Below are 20122 nucleotides of genomic sequence, written 5' to 3'. Positions count from 1 at the left end.
GGGATGCTCAGGGTGGGATTGTCTGGGCAGGGCCAGGACTGATGATCCCTGTGGGATCCAACTCAGGATATTCTGTGATTCTACTCACAGCAATGCAGTTTCATCTGTAAACTTTCTTCTAACGGTTTAGTCATTCTACTTGGATAAATTCAGTCTTTCGCATGAAGGCAACCAAGGAGGTTTCTGTAAACTGCAGCTGATCATCATCCCTATTCCCAGTCTCAGTAGAGCCAAGTCCATGCACAGAACCTCAGAACTCTCCACAGACACACCACAGGTCAGGATCTGCCTCTCCCAGCCAGGAGGGGAATATCCCATGAGAAACATTCATTCTGAACTGCTTGTGGCTATGAATTCCCACGTAACTGAGGCACGTCGGAACCCCTCCAACTGCCCACAACACTCCTGGGAATTTCACCTTTGAATTCAGCCCCCAGCCAGCAGGAAGAGGAGGGAGGGGAAGGTGCAGCTCCCACTGACACCCAGCTCTGCCATGCCCTGCTGGGAGCAGGAATTCCTGGTTACTACGGGAGCAGGAACCTCACTGCCATTGAGATTCCCACCCTGGCTGCACTCCAAGGGCGCAGATACCGATCATTGTTTCACAGTGAGTAATCCAACGTACAGCAGAGCTGCACTGGAGCTGTGCGGAGTTTCCAATTATGTCCTTAATCCAACTGCCTTTGCCAATGTTGCTGTTACACATTTCCTACCAAAATAACTCCGGCAGAGGCTGAAGCCAGTTCTGAGAGAAAACTTCAGTTGGTAGTGTCTAAGAATAACCAGTTACACACTGGTTCACTACACCCTGTGCTGGCCTGAACTCCTGCTGGGAACAAAAACATTCCTCTCACCTTTTTGTATCATAGTCAATTAAAACATAGTTTTCCATGGCAAGCTTGAGATCTGGGATTTCTTCACAGACCCACCTGGAAGGAGAGAAGAAATAATGAATAGAGGTATTGCCAATTAAGTGTAATAAGGTCGTTTGTCTCAATTCTGGACTGCTCTACATGAAGAGAGGATCCTGCAGCAGCCCTGGGAGCTCATAGTACTGCTAGGAACAGACATCATGGGAAACTGCAACAGTTCACATTTGTACTGAATAAACAGCAAGATGCCTGTAGCCACTGGCAGGAGCATAAAGCTTCAAAATGAGGTGATAAATGTATTCCACGTGTCTAAAAATACTCAAAGTCATGGCTGATGTTAATCTAACATAAAATGCAGAAGTGCAGCATTTCCAAAGAAGTCTGATGCTGCAGGAAGCTTTGACAAAGCTGAATGTGGAGAAGACATTTCCCACAGCAACCCAAAACCCTGTCACCAACCACTCAGTGCCAGGATATTCTCCTCTGGGGACTGTCTAAATTGCTCTTACACCTTACACACCCAACTAAACCAGATTTCTAGAAGTAATTTTGATAAAAGACCCCTTTGATACTCTGCATTAACACAGCCCTGTGTGTGTTGTGGCCATCAGAGAGGGAAAGCACGTGCCCACTTGCAGTGCATCCAACAATGGCAGCTCACAGGAGAGAGCTCCACTTGTGGAATGGAGGAAGATTAATTCCCTTCAAAGGCAATTTAAAAGCCACAGAAGCTTTGCACACACTTTCCTCCACAAATATCAAATTGGAAAGCACTGTCAGCATCAAAAATCCCCACATCACAAGATGAATTCCAATAGGAATCACAGAATTTTTTCCTCAAGAACTTTGCTCCATTCTTCACTATTAAAATAGTAAAAATAAATAATAAAAAAAAAATACTAAAGATGCAACAGTTCTGTTCCTTCTGGCTGATTCACACGTGGTTAATAACTACACAGGCCAGTGAAAACCAGAACTTGGACACGTATGGCTGGCCCTCTTCTGCTATCTCCCATCTCCCCTAAAAGCACTAGGCCTCTCCCTGCAAACTTCTTGCTCTTAAATCACAGGAACAGGCAGTCAACAGCTGCCTACCAGCAGCTTGATCCTTGTGTCCCTTCCAGCTTGGGATACTCCATGATTCCATGATTCCACTGCCTGATGAGGTAAAGGCTTCCTTGCACTCTCTCACCCATTACTTTCATAACACTGTGGGCACTTTGCACAAGGCAAGGGCAGCACAAGAGCTTCTGACACTGAATTCACTCCAGCCTTGCTTAAAACACAATTGTGAAACATTATTTGACCCAACTGCTTCCTAAGGCAGCTTCCCTTTGCCTCCAGCACAGAAAGCACCAACAACTCCAGCCCAAACTCCCTCTGAGCCCCTTCGAAAGAGCCTTCTCCACACCCCACTAACAAATGATGCCACAAGATCCCAAGGCACAGGATCTTATCCCCACCAGTCCAAGCAAAGTGACAGCACCACTGGCAGTGTTGTGTAGATAGGAAAAGAAATTCCTTTAGGAAAAAAATTTTCAGCTCCAGCCTCATTCCACATCCTCTGCCACGCCAGACCATGGGAAATACTCTGATTTCATGCATGTGAGTGATGTTATCAAGCACTTGGCTCTCTCTCACCCACATTGGGAGCTCACAAGACTCACTACTACCCTTTCCTTTGCCATATGTGACCAAATTTCAAGCTCAGGTTGTTCTGCAGGTAAAACACCTCCTCCCTCACCTGTATCTGCACCACCCAAGCATTAAAACCTGCTGCAGACACAGCCCCGAGCTGAGCCAAGGGCAGCCTGTAAGGATCTAACGCAGTTTACAAGAACAGCTTTGTAATGGGGATAACTTATCCTCATCCCTCAGGTGTTTGGGGAATTCATGTAGCATTTATTAAAAGTTGTTCTTTGGCAAGTCCCATCCTAATCCTGCTGAAATAACAGCAAGTCACGTCCTGAGAGCCCGTGTTAGGAAATCCTCTGACTTCCTGCTCCTCACAGTTGGCTTTCACCTTTATCCTCCCATTTTCCCCACGCTGTTCCAACTCTATCAGCAGGATTAAGAGGAATGCTACAGGGAGATCATTGCCAAACAACCCAAATGCTGCAAGATCACAGCAACAGGGGAAACAGAGAGGGTGGGCAGAGTCAAGATCAGGACATAACACATCAAGCCAAGGATGTTTCCCTAACCTTGTCTGTCCAAAGCTCAAATACAAACTGCCACAAGCATTAAAACTGAACACCACCACACATTTTTAACTCTGTTCAAAATAGAATAGAATATGACAAGATAAAACAAAATCTATTTGGCAGGGAGCTCTGTATTGCAGCAAATTCAGCTTAGAAAATAACTCAGAGCTGCTAAATGGTAACTGCTGCCCTCCTGCATGTCCTGACTCCAGACATCCCTTCCCAGAGCTGCAGTGAGGCACAGGAGGGGTCCCAGCCAGGCTGCACCGAGCACTTACCGAATTGTCTCAATAATTTCATGAGCAGCATCGTGGTGTTTGTCCTGAAATTAAATAGAAAAAAAAGACACGTCAGGTGCTGTTTGTCAAGAGTTTACAGGAATCACAGTGTTCTTAAGGATACAGGTGCCAAGCATACTGGGAAAGGAGTCTTTGAATTCCACTCATTGAAGCCAGCCAAATGAGCCCTCTAAGAAAAAATAAGGCTTAAGGAAATAAATTTTTCAAGTGTCTCTGACTAATATGAAGGAATTGTCATTCAACTTATTTCTTTGTCATTCCCTGCAGTCAGGGACTGTGAGGCTGGGGATTGTGTGACTGACTGAAGCCTTTGGGGATTATTGGATGCAGCAGGTACTTGACTGCAAGTTCCCAATGAACAGCTGATTCCCTTGGCCCGCATCTGGCACAGGCTCCCAGCTCCAGATGGGCAGCGAGATTCTCACACAGGGAATGGCTTTCTAAAATAAAGCATCCAATAAACAGGGAGAGGATGTCAGTGCAGGAAAAACAGCCTCAGAGCACACAGAAAAAAGCCTGAATATGCAGCCCTGCTCATGAACTGAAATCCAAACCACATAAACATTGGGCATCACACATCCACATCAGGGTGAGACTCAGAGGTTTGTTGATTTCATTTGGGAGTTTATTCAGGAGCAACAGAAGCACAAGTGGGTTTAGCAAATTATTACAAATTCATGCTAAAAAGAGCTCTTGGAGCTGCATTTATATGCAACATTGTACAAAAAAAGTTCTATTTTAGGGAAGCCACAGGAGTTCCTTACACACATTGATGTATCCAGCTTGTGAAGCCTTAGTTACCAGAGTCCATCTGCACAAAGCTGGGGCTATATTTAGACATTTGCTTCTGCAAGTGGCTTTGACCTTTTAATTAGGAGCCTTGTAGCTACAGCCCTTCCAGAAATACAAGTGCAAAGGCTCCCTCAAATCATTTCCCTTGTCTTGTGCAGCAGAAATGTCATTTCTGTAAAGTTACATGGGGAAATTCTGTAGCAAAGGGCAGGGACAGGTAACAAAGCAGAGGACTGGGGGCAGGGGAAGGAAAGAAGAAAACAGATGATGGCTGATGACAGAAAATGGTTGTATTATCTCATTTTCAAAACATGGAAGGACATGATATGAGTCAAATGGAAGCATTTTCTATCAGTATCTCAGCTTCCCTATTTCCAGGTGGAAACACATTTTCCCTTGTACAACCAGTTAATGCACTTAGGATCAGCCAGGCCTGCAGAAGTTCTCATTTTCAAATGACAAAAAGTTAATCCCAAATCCAGAAGTCACACAGAAGACTAAACCAAAAAACCAAAACATTCCAGTTACAACACGGAGAAGGAAAAATAGCCAACAACAGTAGCCAGAACACTTGGAATGGAACACACAGAGCCTGGAGCTAAGCACTGCCTTGGCCACAGCAGCACCCCAAACACCACAGAACAGATCTGGGGCTGTGTTTCCTCCAGTCTCCTGGGCTGGGACAGTCCAAACCCTACAGAAAACAGCAGCATCCATAATCCAGTCTCCCAGGAATGTCAGGTAATTTTTTTGATAAATCTTGGCCTAGAAACCAGGGAAGCAACAGAACTAAAAGCTGCTCCTGCCTCTCAGTGCACAAATAAAAGAGTGTGTTCTCTCCTCTTTTCTCTGTGCACTGAAAGGAGGGCACAAGGAGGGAGGAGAACTTCTTTCTTCTTATTTCTTATCTGTCAAGTGTAAGAATAACCCAGGACAGCAGCTCATCCATAAACATCCCCCAGAAATGTTCACATCTGACTCCATGCAGAATTATCCCAGCAGAGCCCCCCTGGGCTGATCCAGCTCTCACAGTAAATTGTGTTCCTGCAGAGTCAGAATTTGCTTTATCAACATAAGCACATTATACCGGAAAAGTGAATTCAGACTTATTCTGGCATAACCATTTCCTGGGAGGAAGTTCTACTCCCCACATTTGTAGTGTGAGCAGAGCACATGAGAGACGCCTTGTCCTACAGGTCTTCATGAAAACACTGCTATAAGAGACAAAAATTGTCTAATTAACAGATCCTTCTGTCTCAGGTTAAAAAGTAAAAAATCAATCTGAAAAAATAAAAAAATCACAGTTCACATCTACAACTGCAGATCAGCCAATTTAAGTGACTTTGCACAACCTCACATGAAAATTCCAGGCAGAAGGGGCCTTTGAGCTTAGTTTGTGACATTATCTAGGAATAAAGAAATCCAAACCAGTTCCACATCTACTACCGTTGAACTTCCCATGCTAAAACACTTCCCAAGTTTACTTTGCTCTCTAACAGACTTTGGCAGAGCAGAGAAGCTGCCAAGGTCTCAAACAAGTCTTGCAAACAAATATTAAAAAAAAAAAAAAATCCAATAGAATCTCTTCATTTCTTCAAAGCAGAGTTGTGGAAAATTGAGGGAAGGGTGGAAACATATCTGAAGAGAATACAGAGCAGCTTCCCTTTTCTTAGAGAAACTTCCAACCCCATTCTATCATTATGGTTGTATGATTTAATGAGAAAAGTCATTGAACAGCAACAGGCATCACATCTATGTTCAGGCAACTGGTTATGGCACTGAGAGAGAGTCTGAAGCAATCAAAGGGCAGATGGAATAGAAACCCCCCCAAATCCTTACCCTGCTCCAGCCTCTGCCATGGACCTTCCAAACTCCCCAAATCCTGACCCTGCTCCAGCCTCTGCTGTGGACCTTCCAAACTCCCCAAATCCTGACCCTGCTCCAGCCTCTGCCATGGACCTTCCAAACTCCCCAAATCCTGACCCTGCTCCAGCCTCTGCCATGGACCTTCCAAACTCCCCAGATCCCCGACCCTGCTCCAGCCTCTGCCATCAGCAGCCCAAGCAGATGCACTGGTTCAGGTCAGACACACACCAGAGGCTGGAGCAGCAGCTTTAACCCAGATCCTTTGGAGCCCCAGGGGGTGAACACTAAATCCAGCAGCTTGAGAGGATGGATGGGGATGCCTGATGGCTCTGCTGCAGCACCAGCAGCCTGATCAACCTCACCCTGCTCAGCCAACAGCCAACCCTGCACCCCAAAGGTGGCCTAAAGCTTCTCCAATTCTGCCATGGGTCTGAGTTTGGGGTTTTTTGGCTCAGTTCAGTTTTATATTATTTTTCCCAGCTGCAGTGCCCATGACTCAGGTTGCAGACAGGTTGTGCTCGTGTGTCGTGCTGGACTGTGACACCCACGGGGCTTTGGCACTGGAACCTCCTGGGGAAGAGCCTCCCACAGACTCCATCAGTCCCGGAATCCCGTGTGCAGAAGCCTTTTGGCTGAGGCTCAAGCAGCCTCTGTGCTCTGTTCCCAGTCACAAGATGAGATGATGCCACCACGGTGCTCCCTGTCACAAAGAGCAACTCCATTCACCCTCCTCCTGCTCCAGGCTGCTCTCCCTCCCTCCCTCCTCCCTGCACTGGAGGGGATGGAGCACACTACGTGCTGCTCCTGGCCTGGGTGTACTTTCCAATGTTCCTGTATTTATGTAGTCTGAGAGGCCCTTGGAATTTTATGAGCCACATAAATGGAAGCTTTTCACAATCATCCTTATCTCTTTAATGTGGAAAGTATTTAAAGTAAAGAGTTACAGTCTTCAGTAATTATTGAGACTGCCCAAAGCTCTTCACAAGTTTTAAACAAACCAAACAAATACCCATCGAGTTGCTACAGCCAACCCCCTCCAGCTGAACTTTTCACAGAGTTCTGGTCCTCAACCTAAATTCTGAATTTTAAATTGAAACGTGAGTTCCCAGAGAAAGTTCACTAGTTTTTGCCAAGATATTTCATTGGAAAAAATAACAGAAAGAAAGCAGACACTTTCTCAAAAGTCACTTCTAAGAGCATCCAACATTCTATGGAAAAGAGTGGAGCACAGTTTCAGCCAGCAGGACAGAACAGCCTCACACTTCCGATTCTTACAACAGGTTTCTCCAGCCACATGTTCCTACAACTCTGAGCACAGGAGCTGGGAGCCAGGAGCAGCCCCAGTGCTGTAACTGAGCACACCAGTGCTCCCAGCACACAAAGCTCCTGTCCCACACACACAGAGCTGAGTTCTCCTACAACTCCTGTCGCCCTTCAGGCCATGGAAGTTGGACCACAGAGCAATTTTTAAGAGTTCAATCTTTCCCTTCACCTCCTCATAAAAAAAAGACCCTTTGTATCTTGCAGATACAAGAAGCCCTAGTATGTGATGTGAAAGCCAAATAACAGTGCCCAAAAGCTCTTTCCAAATATGTATATTGAAGCAATCATTATCCTTTTCTATAATCACATTCTTTGTTCGTTAACTGAAATTTTTAAATCACCAATATGACTCAGTGTGGTGGGCACTGTCCAGGCTCCCCAGAGAATGGTCCCAGCCCCAAGGCTGCCAGAGCTCCAGGAGCACTCGGACAACGCTCTTAGGGATGCTCAGGTGGGATTGTTGGGGTGTCTGTGCAGGGCCAGGGGTTGGATTGATGATCCTGTGGGTCCTTTCCAGCTCAGGATATTCCAGGACACAGCAGCACTCACAGCTCTTCCTCTGCCACCAGAGTGAGAAAACTAAAGCAGCCCAAATAATACATATTGTATACACAGAGATCACAGTGTGCATGACATGATCAGCACCAGCCACAGTTATCTGTGCACCACTTTGTTCTACAAAGCACTAAATTCCTACTAAAAACAGCAAACCCAGACATTTCTAAAGAACTCTCTATAAGAGCAAGGTAAGGCATAAATTAGAGTTCGCAACATTTTTGCCACAAGCTGGCTGTTGGAACAGTTTGTAATTCCCCCTGAACACAAAGCCCTACGCTCCTCCTCCAGGTGTGGCTGCTTTGGTTACAACAAATTTTCAAATTAACATCCCTTAAGATACTTAAATGGCAAGATTTTGATTTAATTGTGTTCCAGTACCATATCCCAGACTCCAGGGTGTGTTTGTACAGAACAGTTAACCCCCAGTGCAACAATCCGTAGTCTAAAGTGAATCTATAACCTAAAGCAACAGTTTTAAATGTTCTGGTTTCCATCCTCAAACACAAAGAACTTGTTCAGTTAAACTGAGCAGCCAGCACTGCTTGGAACAAGAAACACCACCCCAGAGCCCTTACAAATTGACATCCTCTTTTATTTGGGTTCTTCTTACAAAATTGTGCTTAGCCTTGGGGTAAGCCTAAATTGGGCCTTGAGGGTGAACACCATATTTTTCTGAATTTTATTTCCCCACATGCCAAGTTATGCTCATCCAGGCTGGACAGGGCTTGAAGCACACTGGGACAGTGGAAGGTGTCACTGCCCATGGCAGGTGTGAGACTGGATGAGTTTAAGGTCCCTTCCAACCCAAATCTGGGATTCCACGATTCTCTGAAAGTGGGATCTTTGTGAGATCTGATCACCTACACAGCACAGGTCGTGAAAAGGTAACCCAAAGAGCCTGCAGTCCTGAACAGCAAACAAATGGTTTGAAGAAGAAAAAGAAAAGGAAACACAGCTCAGGCCCCTTCAATCTTTTACTCTCCCAGCACCACCACAGAGACTTTTATGACCCCTTATCTCTTCTTCATAGACAGGAACATTTCTGGGCACAGCTTTGGCTGTCCAGGCTAAACTGGTCCCACACCAAAGCAACCCTTGCCCTTTCAGAGCCAGTTCTGACTCACTAGACCACGCTTCCTCCCCTAAAAACAGGCTGGGTTACCAAAGCAGCTCTTCAGAAATGTGAAAAGCAGCTGTGGTCAAGCAGGGGCAGAGCAGGAGGGACAGATCTCCTACAGCTTTCTCCTGTCCACCAGATGTGTGAAAACCAAAGCTGAAACAAGCCAGTTACAAGTAAATCAATGGCAACACTTGTGTACCCTTTAATGACCCTGTCTGGATACACTTGCAGCACTCCAATGTAACATCAGCTCCTCCCAAATCCTGAACACTGACCCCGCTCATGGATTAACAGAAGTCATTTGGATTTGCCAAATTCTGATCTCCACACGACCCATTTAACTCACAAAACAAAAGAGGTCAGTCCCACCAGACCCTGGGTTTAAACAACAGCTTGGTTGCCTGCAGTGGCAGCTCTCTCTCCCCAGGCAGCAGTCCATAAATCCAAAGGAGAGGATGTTACAGCTGCAGACAAGATGGTTAGCAGAGATCAAAAAGATGGATTAGGAAAAGACAATCAATCTTGTAGAAGGCTGGTGGGACAAGTGCCTCTTTCAAACCCCTCGCTTCCATCTGGGGAGGATGATAAGGGTTTCTCTGGACACCAGGAAAGGCAACATGAGCCACTGCAGCTGCAGCTTCCCTGGGAGCCAGGAGAGATCCAGCATCCTGCGTGGCACACGGATGCCCTCACAAACCAGGGATTTCAGCCTGCCAGAAGTTTATGTTCCCCCTGCCACGGGGTTTAATTTCACTTAACCCACCTAAAGAGACCCAGCAGCACAGTCCCTCTGCCCAGAGCACACCCACGGCGAACATGCCTGAACAGGGGTCACAAAAGTCTGTGGAAAGCCAAAGCACTTCCAGGCACTGCAGCAGCCAGGAGCTGCTCAATGAAGGGAGGATCTTGGGCTCCATGTCCTGCCGGCTCTGCCTTCCACCACTCTGCATTTTAGGGTGTTTGCCTTGTGTTCAAATGTCATTTAAACCTTGAGTAAGGGAAAGGGAAAGCCTGTTCCATGCAGTATTCCATTTGGATAGAGAAACTCAGTTTAATATTACCAAATTTTATCCCAAATCAAGATTGTGCCATTTTAGATTCCATAGCAACAACCATCGCACAATTTTTCTTATCAAGAGAGACAAGGACCAAAAGTCTCTTCTGAACCACCTAATTACTGTCATTCCCTTAATCAAGAAAGCACAAGGACATTTGCAATACAAGAATACAGTTTTCTTAGAATATATGAAAAGAGATCTCTGGCACAGAACACCTCGTATCCCGTACTTTTACTCTCAATTTCAGGGAAGAAAAGACAAGGGAAGGAAGAGCTTCCAAGACTGCATTTGGAAACCCATCTCCCACACAGCAGGAGGTAAACAAGCCTGAGGTAGTTTCAGTAGTTTCTAAGTTACTGTCACACAAAACCAAATGGAAAACATGGTTGTCACTACGGCCTCCTTAATGGCTACATAAGGATATTTAAATGAAAATAAAAGGTTGGCTCGAGATCCAAAACAAACTAACAAAGGAAACAGGCATTGGGAAAGAAGAGCCAAACTGCTCTGGATAATCATTTAGCATGGTTGCAGCAGGGATTGCACTTTCACTGCTGCTACTTCAACCACAGCAACGCAGTTTTGCCTTTCTACACAGCAACCCCAACTGTTGCTACGGACACTGCACAGATGCAGGAGGGAATGGTTCCCCTGGTACGTGCAGGAGGGGCTGTGTCAATCCATTAACATGCAATCAGCCTGCAGGAGTGGTGGAGGCACACAGGACAGTCACAGCAGGATGAGCTTCCCCAGCGTGAGCCAGACAAAAGCAGTAATTCCACTATGCAAGGAAAAAAAACCCAGTTAAAAATAATATTTATGTTAAAATGCATAGGGGAATGCAATCATTTTGCTAAAACAGCAATTCACTGGTGTGTCCTACTGTTCTCCCAGGTGAGTTTTAGGCAGTGACACACCCTGCCCACACCAAGGCAGCTGGAGGCAGTGGGCAGATGCTGTGGTGATCCCACATGCACAAGAACCCAGCAGTGCTTCTTCTGGGACAGAGGGAACTGCTGGGCTTTCAGTCCCTGGAACAGAGGAAGGCAGCCCTGCCACCACTTCACAGACAGTTTAACCCCACCCTGCCACCTGCCCTGCCACCACTTCCCCAAAAGTCACCTCTTGCTCTGGGCCAGCCGTGCCTGTGCTCACACACAGCAAAGGCAGGCAAGGCCCAAACTAAAACTAAACCTTTGTGGGGTTTTGGCTCAGTTCCCTTTTAACCAGACCAGTTCACAGACACTGTTCCAAGGGTGAGAGCAGCTCAGGCACAAGGGAACAGAGATGACAAGAGTCATTTCTACCTGCAAATGTCCCAGCTGCAAACCTGCACCTCCCCAGCAGCCGCAGCCTGTGCTAGCGGGGAAATACCCCACCCGTGCAGGTACACAAGACATCTCTGATCATCCACACTGCCAGAAACAAACCTTCACACAGAACCCAAGGGAAGGAATGAACACACAGTCCCAAAAATGTTGGTGCTGAAAGCAGTCACCATCTCCTTCTCAAGCCCAGGGTCTTCCCATACCCTCAGTGGGAGCTTGGAGGAAGGTCATGGCACAGCCTGAGCACTCTCTCCTGCAGGGAAAACTGGTGATACAACAGCTTAAATTACCACTTTGTATTCTGTAAAGATAACTCAGTGTTGGACAGCTCAGAAATTCTGCTCCTACTTAACACACATAAATATTCTGCATAATAGAATTTAGCAATAAAACCTTGTACTCTTTCTGAAACCCACTGGGTGAGGAGTTTTGTTAGGTACAAAAAAAAAAAAAAACCCAAAGGAATACATATGGGTTTTCCTTTATAAGCTTCACCTTGTGGAGGAGAGCAGTGATCCAGTGGAAGTTCTGAACAGCAGACATCAACTTCCAGCCACCAACCATTTCCTCAAGCTTTTACTTTAAAGACTTATAAATGACCCTACAATATATCAATACATTCTTCACAAATGGTAGAATTTCAAATGACAGTTTGCTGTAATGAGCAGGGATGGAAGCCAAGTAAGACCCACAAAGACTCCAAACCCAGCTCCAGAGGTCAGAGGCCACCCTGAGGCAGCACCTGATCTCCCAGGTCTTGTTGCCAACAGAGGTGGGAACCAGAGGGAACCACCTGCAGCCCAGTGAGAATCCAGCTGAGGAATGAACATGAAGCCTCAAAAGCTCAAAGTTGTTAGAATTTTAGAAGTGTCAAATATTAATAATGTTGCTGAGCTCCAAGAAGTAAATGACACCTTAATGCCCAAACCTCAGAAACTGCCCTTCACAGTACAGAGAAAATAACAAAGAAACAATTCAGAACTTTCTGTTGTGTTTGGTTCAGAAAAGTTTTCCAATGCTGCATTCATCTGTCTTCAGTAGTTCTTGAGATTTTTCATCCAACACTACAAAATTCCTTCAGTGTAAATTTTTAGAAAACTCATTCACTCACAAAATGAAACAAACCAAGATACTCTGAACAGGAACTTTTTCGTTATTCACAGATCTGCTCCTATCTATGAAACCATCATTTCCTGCCGTAAAATATACTCACCCTCTTCCTATGCTCTAAAAATAGTCCATACTTGATTTGATAGCTCAAGCAGCATGTGGCCAACTTTTCTATTCAGTTTTATTTCTTGTTCCTCTTCAGAGTTAGTTTTGTCTTTAATAATTACCATGAAAGTAAATATGTTCACAATTCCTAACACAAACTTTTCCTCCTTCTGTGGATCCTTCTGTTAGGAAGGAGAAAATAATTGAAGCAAAATATGTTAAGATACTTTATGATTATCAATCTGTGATAAAAGACACTGCAAGGGACAAAAAAAATCACCCCATCCCTGGTCCTTGTGTTGACCATTACAGAGCAAAACTTTAATCAGACAGTTAAAGGTTAACTCAAAGCAGGAAGTAAAAAAAGCAAGTCAATGAGAAATGGGGAAAAGAAAGGAAGAGTACAAAAGTAGACATATGGATGTCTGGGGAGAAGGGTGATTAAATGCCCCGTAAATCTCACATACCAAGAGGTAAGATATTTTGCCTAAATTCCCAGAGGCAACACAATTCAGTCCCGTATCTGAGACTTGAAAGCATAATCATCTCCATATATAATAAGGCTGCCATGAAGGACAAGAGCTGGAGCTGCATGTGGGGGCATGGATTTCCCTTGGCACACTGAAAGCTTTCAGTGCTGTGTCCAACTGGAGCTGATGGGTGAATTTTTAGGTAGATAAATTTGAATTGCCTGAGCTGGAACTTCGGCCGGGACATGAACATTAATCCTCACTCATCTGCTGATGAATGAAAGAGGGAAAACAAGCAATCCTGGACAGCTACTTTGTCTTTCAACAGTTGCATTTCAGATAAATCAGTTACATAAAAAAATAAATACTAGTGTGGTCTTAAGATGCAAGAGAAGAGACCAACTTCCACTTTTCAAACTGGGGAAAAAAATCTCTGTTAACTGAACTCATGATTTATCTTGTATCCAACGGGTCAGAGCTTGGAACAAAAGGAGTTTGAGAACTGAACAAGCACTGATTGTCACTCAGGGCAAGTTCTACTTCAAAGGGTGAAGCCCAGAAGGGAACTGCCCTTCTGCGCTGCCCACGTGCAGCACAATTCCCGCTGCAGGGCTGCTCTGCCCCCCAGGAGCACAGCCCTGAGCCCCTCTGGCACTGGGGAAAAGGGCAGAGAAAACCACGTAACTGTGCCAACTCTGTGATCTGCCGGGCAGTAGAGAAGCCCAAGTGCTTTTGAAATGACTGAGTCAATATTTCCCAGTTTCACGCTGCTCCCTTTCCCCACTCCAGGTGTTTTTACAACTGAGGAGGGCAGGCAGAGAGAGGTGCTGAGAAATCGGAACTGTGCTCAAGTGTTCAAAAGTGTTCAAGTCTTTCCTTCACTAGACAAGCTTTTCTAAGTGATTAGTCATCCCCACAAGCATTTCCCAACAAGCTGCATCAACAGCAGCGGGGAAAACCCCCCGGATTCAGCCACGGCTGCTGAATATACCGGCGATTACTCAGGAGTTGAGGAGGTTTTCGCCTGGCAAAGGCAGAGCAACAGTTTCCTCCTCTGCCTCCTTTGCAGGGCCGGCTGCCCCGGGCAGGCCCTGACTCACATTTCACAGAGCAGGGCGGGGGGCCGCCTCTGAAAACACTGCAACATTTTTTTTCCAGCCCAGATATTTCCAGCGATGCCGTTCCCAGAGCCGCCCCACACACAGCTCTCCGCAGGCACCGACACTCCCAACCGCAGGGAGGACCAGGGGGGCTTCACCTTCCCCCTCCAGCACAGGCTGATCCCAGAGAAAAGCCGGGAGCACTGCAAAACGTGTTTTCCATCAGCTCATCCCACAGGAGAGCAGCGGGCTATAGAATAAGGATGGGATGGATCTGTGGAAGAGAGCAGGATGTACAGGGCCATCCTCACAGGGCAGCTCCAGCCCCAAGGGAACAATTTAGCTCCTCTTTAGGTCCTTCCCAAATTCATCTGCAGCACCATTCTGTGGCACTCAGTGCTCCACACCTGCCTCCTGCCTGGGATGTCAAAGCCAGGCATCACAGAAAGTCTTGCCAGGAAAGCTGAGTGACATCCACAAAAAAGAGGATTAAATTCTCAAACAAGGTTTGTTATTCATCTCCACCGTTGATCTTTAATTTCAAAGGTGACAATCCCCGCTGGGCTGTGATTTTCATTAACACTCCCTGTCCTTGAGTTCTCCCTGCACAGCACATTCCTTTGGTGACAGAATGGTATCAGCTGGATCACGACAGCAGAGAGGGAAAAAAAAAAAAACAAACACAAAAACCCACAATCTGCACCCTCCCACCTGTACAAAATCTAGTAGTAAGAATCTTGTATCCCATTACTCCCAGTAGCAGCCACACACACCTCCAGGTGCGGGGTGATGCTCTGACAACACTCAATTAGAAAATGAGAATTTTCTTGCCATCACAGCTGAGTGGAAAGTCAGCAGTAATGATGAGCAACACAGACAAATAAATTAATTATTCAAGCCAGACTTCTCATCGCAGGTGCTAATTTGGAGATTTAAATTCCAGCAGCTCAGGGCAGAGGCACCTCACCCTGATAAGATGGGCACAGTGGCACAACCAGGACTCTCCCCTCCTGGGACAGAGTCAAAGGCTGGAAGAAGGGAATAAAATTGGTAGACTAAAAAAAAAAACAAAACAAACAAACAAACAAACAAAAAAAAAAAAAAAAAAAAAAAAAAAAAAAAACACCACACCTTATTACCATACGGTAACTAGGGCAGAAGATAAATTCTTGGCTGTGAGGGTGGGGAGGCCCTGGCACAGGGTGCCCAGAGCAGCTGTGGCTGCCCCATCCCTGGAAGTGCCCAAGGCCCAAGGACAGGGCTCAGAGCAACCCGGGATAGTAGGATGGGTGGAACAAGATGGGCTCTAAGGTCCTTTCCAAGCCAAACCATTCCATGGTTCCATGATCTTATACCCAGAGTACAATCTACTGTGATCTCCAAGGGCTGCAGGAGGAGTTCTCAGGTGCTGTCACAACTTAACCCCCTGGCCCTTGCAAGTCAAATAGAGAAAGGGGAACACAACCCACAACAACCTGATGCACACAGCCACATGCCACAGGAATGTCACCCAGCAGGGGACAGAGCACAACAGGCAGATGTCTCATTCTGAAAGGGTTTGCACCCATATTGAACATGACAGGCAGCAAGTCACCTGCAGCCAGCAGGGCCAGGGACACGGTGCCACCACAAGAGCCCTGCACAAGCCCTCCCTCAGCACCTGGCTGTGCCTCCTGTGCCTGCTCAGCACTGACACTCTGCCAACCACAGCGGTGCAGGCCTTAAGGACAGCAAATGAATGAAGCACAGTATCCTCCTCTCTTTGACAGACTGCAAACAGGCTTTTCCACATTCACCAACTCTGTGCTGCAATAGGGTGCAGTCCAGCAAACATTGATTTTAGGGGCAATTATCAGCTTCAGCAGCTCTGAACCTCCTGTTGCTCAGCTCTCTGTGCAAGCAATCCCTCTCTGGTGCCACAGATATATCAGCAGAACTCTGCCAGACCAGACTGTAGAGCTGATCCACCCCACATCACTCCCACCCCTTTCTCCCTCCTGCACACACAACAGCCTGTGACTCTACACAGGAACTTGTCAGGAGTTTAAAGTACAACCTGAGACACCTCACAGATCAGGCAGACCTTACTGTGGTATAAAATGAAAAATCCTCACATTTAAACCTAATCCATATTCAATTTTAACTATAGTAAAAGTGAGAGACAAGAGAATTAACCATTTTAAGAAAAATTCTCAGGGGAAAAAAACTAAATATCTGCTAGTCTTAAAACTACACAGGGGGACTTCACGCCTTGTACCTTTCAGATCTAAGTAATGAGTACCAAGTTATGCTTAGCAATACTTAAAGTATGACTGAAAATTCCAGCAGTAGCCTAATTAAGACCAGTTAGATCTATTAACTCAGGTGTCTCACCCGAATACTTCCTTTATCCAGGCCTATATCTTTCGTAGTATCAAAATTAAAATTTTAACACCGTATCCCTGATCTCTTGACAACCTGGCACTGGCAAAAAGTGGGGCAGGTACGTGGGAGCCGAGGAGTTAACCAGCACACAAAAGAGTACACTCACTTCAGCTCTGATTAAGTGGGGCAGTCACAAAAACAGAGGTCAACATCAGAAAATATTTTGTGAGTCATGAGGAGAGATTACTCACCATGCACCATTCAACTTACTCATCACAGTGTGGCACGGCCAGCACGGCTCACCACGGCTTCATTAGGGCACCGTGGCCTTTCCTTTGAGGCGGCGGAAGGCGGGGGAAGGAGCCGCACTTTCAGTTTTGTGTGGAAGCCAGTGGGAGGCTGGAGCTGCACCACCGCCGCCGCTCTCTCTCCTCCCACGGCCCTAATTAGACTCGGAGGGAAATACATGTTTCACATCAGCCTCCCCGGCTCTTTTAGCATCCCAACAAGCGCCGGTTGTCAGCCGGGCTATTATCTGGACTCAGCAGTCTGGAGAGACCCCACTTTTCCTATTATACACGAAATAAGCAGCAGCTCGGCAATAAAGACACACTGTATTAACCCAGGCGTCCATTAATGGGAGAGACCAGCCTTCTACGCAGCAACACCGACGCCGCTAATTTAAGATGTAGTAAGAGCATAAAAATAGCCAAGTTACTCAAGGCATGGTTACATCACACCGCGGAGCCCGGGCACGCAGCAGGTTCACACTACAGAGCCTCGGATGTTGGGAAACATGACTCCCTGCCACTGCTGCCGCTCTCACCAAAAATAACCAGCCGGGACCGTGAGTTTCCCGTTCCCTTTCCCTCCAGCTCTCCTCGGAAAACACATCTCACAGAGTACAACAGGAAGCAACCAGAACGCTGCTAAATAAAACTCCCTGAAGTGCGGTGTGTGTGTGTTTTCCCTCCCCTCAGCTATCCCACCTTGCTTCCTCGGAACCACGAGCGGTGAAACTAAGAAATGTTCTGCTGACGTCAAAGCGAGCCGAGCTCAGCCGGCAGCTCGGGGCCGCGCCAGCGCGGGGAAAGCGCGGCTGCAGTTCAGCAGAGCACGATGTCAGCAGGCCAAGCCCTGCCACGGACACCGGGATTTGTTTGCAGAGCCCCAGGGTTCAGCCGGAGCCGCGGCCGGCGCCGGGACGTGCGTGTGTGCGAGCACGACTTGGCCGCGCCGCCGCGCTCCGCTCCCCCCGAGCCGCGATGCTGCCCGGCTCCAGGTGGAACATCCCCTCGGGAAGCACTCTGGAAAAGCTGGCAATGCCAAGCGGACGGTTTAATGGCAGGATGTTTGGGGTTTGTGGTCTTTCTCAGTACATGGGGGGATCACACCCCCACCCCCTCCACCACCTCCATCCGCTGCATTTCTGATTAACTGAGAAGAAATTCTATTTATTCTGCCATCCTCAAAAACAGCTGCTCAAGTTTTCCCAAATCAACTAAATCGTTATTTCCAAAACACACGTTTCACCCCTAAAATAAAGGGGTGGGGGGTGTCTGTTTTTAAGCCTGTAGGAATCTCTGTGAACAGACATAAAACCATCTCTCCCCCCCAGAACAATCCCTATCCCGCGTAATCTTTAACCTCCGCTTCACACAACCCGCTCGGGGAGGTGGGGGTGGACACGAGTTAATATTTGGCGAGGACAAACCGAACCCGGTCATCGCTTGTACTTTCAGTTTCTGACAATTTGAGCGGAGCGCGCGCCCGCCAACACTGACAGAGCTGCCCAAACAGGAAAGGCTGCGTTTAACCACAGTGTGCCGGGAGACACGCCGGGAACGGCACGCCAGCCTGCATGGAGGATGTTTTGGAAAAGCACGGCCACAGCAGCAGCCCCGAAAGGCAGGCGGCAGATAGGAGCAGGCAGCCGTCTCCTCCTGCCACGAGCGAGATATTCCTAATCGCTCACACGCAAGCGATTGCCAAAGCGAGCAACAACATCAGCGGTATCAGCTGCCCCAGCCTGTGCGTCCCGGCGTGTTCTCGCCGGGAAGCGGCTCACGTACAACAGCACAGCCTGGAACGCAGGGATAATCAACAGTGCCTGCGCCAAGTAAACATATAGAGAGACGTTTGCCTCTGCAAACTGTGCTCCGAGGGGCTACGCGCAGTCAGGGAGAGAAATTGCTCAAGGGTTGATAGGAAGCCTACACACATCCAAAAATACCCTCCCCGGAGCCCTTCGCTTCTCGTGGGATTGTCACTAATTTGAACATGGACATTGTTATCAAGGTCACACATCGCTCGTCCGGGCTCGGGAGAAAGTCAGGCAAGTTAAGGAAAAACGCCGCTCGGTAGCTAAGCAAGGACAAGTGACATTTTATTTGGAAGCACGAGGACTGCGGCTGGCTCGAATTCTGCTCAGGATAAATAAAAAAGGGGAGCTCCAAGGGCACGGCTGGAGGGAAACTGGCGGCAGCCCCAGAACGCCGCCGGCCGCTGTTTATTCCCACTCTGCGGCTGCTCCTGGGGGTCCCCACGACCACCCGGGGCCATCCATCATTTAAGCGCTGTTCCCCCATGCAGAATCCCTGGATTCCACCTCGCTCGCAGCAGCACCGGTTATTAACCAGTTACACGAGCCCAGCGCGAGGAAAACACGAAAACTTTTCATTAACCAGTCCTCCTCCTCCCCGCCCTTCGGTTTAGTCAACCAATTATAAAATGAAATTGGGGATTTGACTTCCAGGCGAGCGGCGGCGGCACCGGGGCCGGGGCTCGGGGGGGTTCCCGCACGGGGGGCGATCATCCCGACGGCTCCCGGCAAGGGCCGGGCTGAGGGAGCGCCCGGCGGTGCCAGGGCCGGGGCCGGGCCGGGGGCGCTGACAGGGCGCGGGGCAGGTGCGGGGCCGGGCCATACTCACGTAGACGGGCAGCGGCCAGGGGTACACGGCGGGCTCGGCTCCCACGGGCGACTTCAGCCGCAGCTCCAGCCTCTCGCCCATGTCGGCAGCCGGAGGACGAGGCGGCGGCGGCCCCGCACCATGCTATAGAGGGGCCGGCCGGGGCGGGGTGCGGCGGCCGGGCCGGGCCGGGGGCGTGGGGCGGCGCGGCGGGCGGGGGGCGGCGGGAGCGGCGGGGAGGGGCGGCCGGTGCCGGGGGGGCGGCGGGTCCCGTCCCTCCCTCTATTGTCGTTGGCGGCTCGCGGGGCTCTCGGGCGCCGCCGCCATCTTGGGCCGGCGTGAGGCGAAGCACAATGAGGCGCCGGGGCCGGGCCGGGCCGGGCCCGAGCGACGCGACAGACGCGGGGAGGGGGCGGGCGGGGAGAGGGGCGGGCGCGGCCCCGCGGTCCCTCCCCCCTTCCCTTCCCTCCCCTCCCTCCCCCCTGTCCTCAGCTGCCCCCGCACCGCGCGCGCTCCCGCGGCCCCCTCGCGCACGCTCCCGCGGCCACCCTGCCCCCCCCCCGCCCCCCTCTGCGCGCGGGATGCGGGAGGGGACCGGGACCCCCGGACAGGGCGGACACCGCGGGGACACCCGGCACGGGAGC

General features: G+C 48.6%; 1 protein-coding gene across 9 annotated transcripts in view; it reads right to left on the bottom strand.

Moving 5' to 3' along the window:
- DOT1L (DOT1 like histone lysine methyltransferase) overlaps positions 1-19630 on the bottom strand; it is a 75047-nt gene extending 55417 nt beyond the window's left edge. For 7 of the 9 annotated variants that reach the window (XR_014591960.1, XM_083880147.1, XM_083880148.1 and 4 more), the window contains exons 1-3: positions 19500-19630; positions 3355-3398; positions 855-929 (exon numbers count right to left, since the gene is read on the bottom strand). Coding sequence is in view for 8 of the 9 variants with exons in the window: in XM_083880147.1 (XP_083736273.1) it covers positions 855-929; positions 3355-3398; positions 19500-19580 (200 nt within the window). In the remaining variant the exon portion in view is untranslated. Of the gene's footprint in view, positions 1-854; positions 930-3354; positions 3399-16820; positions 16904-19499 lie in introns of those variants that run through there. The other 2 variants (XM_083880150.1, XM_083880152.1) reach the window with 2 other exon arrangements.
- Between the last annotated feature and the right edge of the window lie 492 nt (positions 19631-20122).

Source organism: Zosterops lateralis, assembly GCF_965231275.1.
Source record: "Zosterops lateralis genome assembly, chromosome: 29".
Lineage (NCBI taxonomy): Eukaryota > Metazoa > Chordata > Aves > Passeriformes > Zosteropidae > Zosterops > Zosterops lateralis.
Note: the sequence above shows the minus strand (reverse complement) of the source record. Positions and strands in the feature narration are given on the sequence as shown.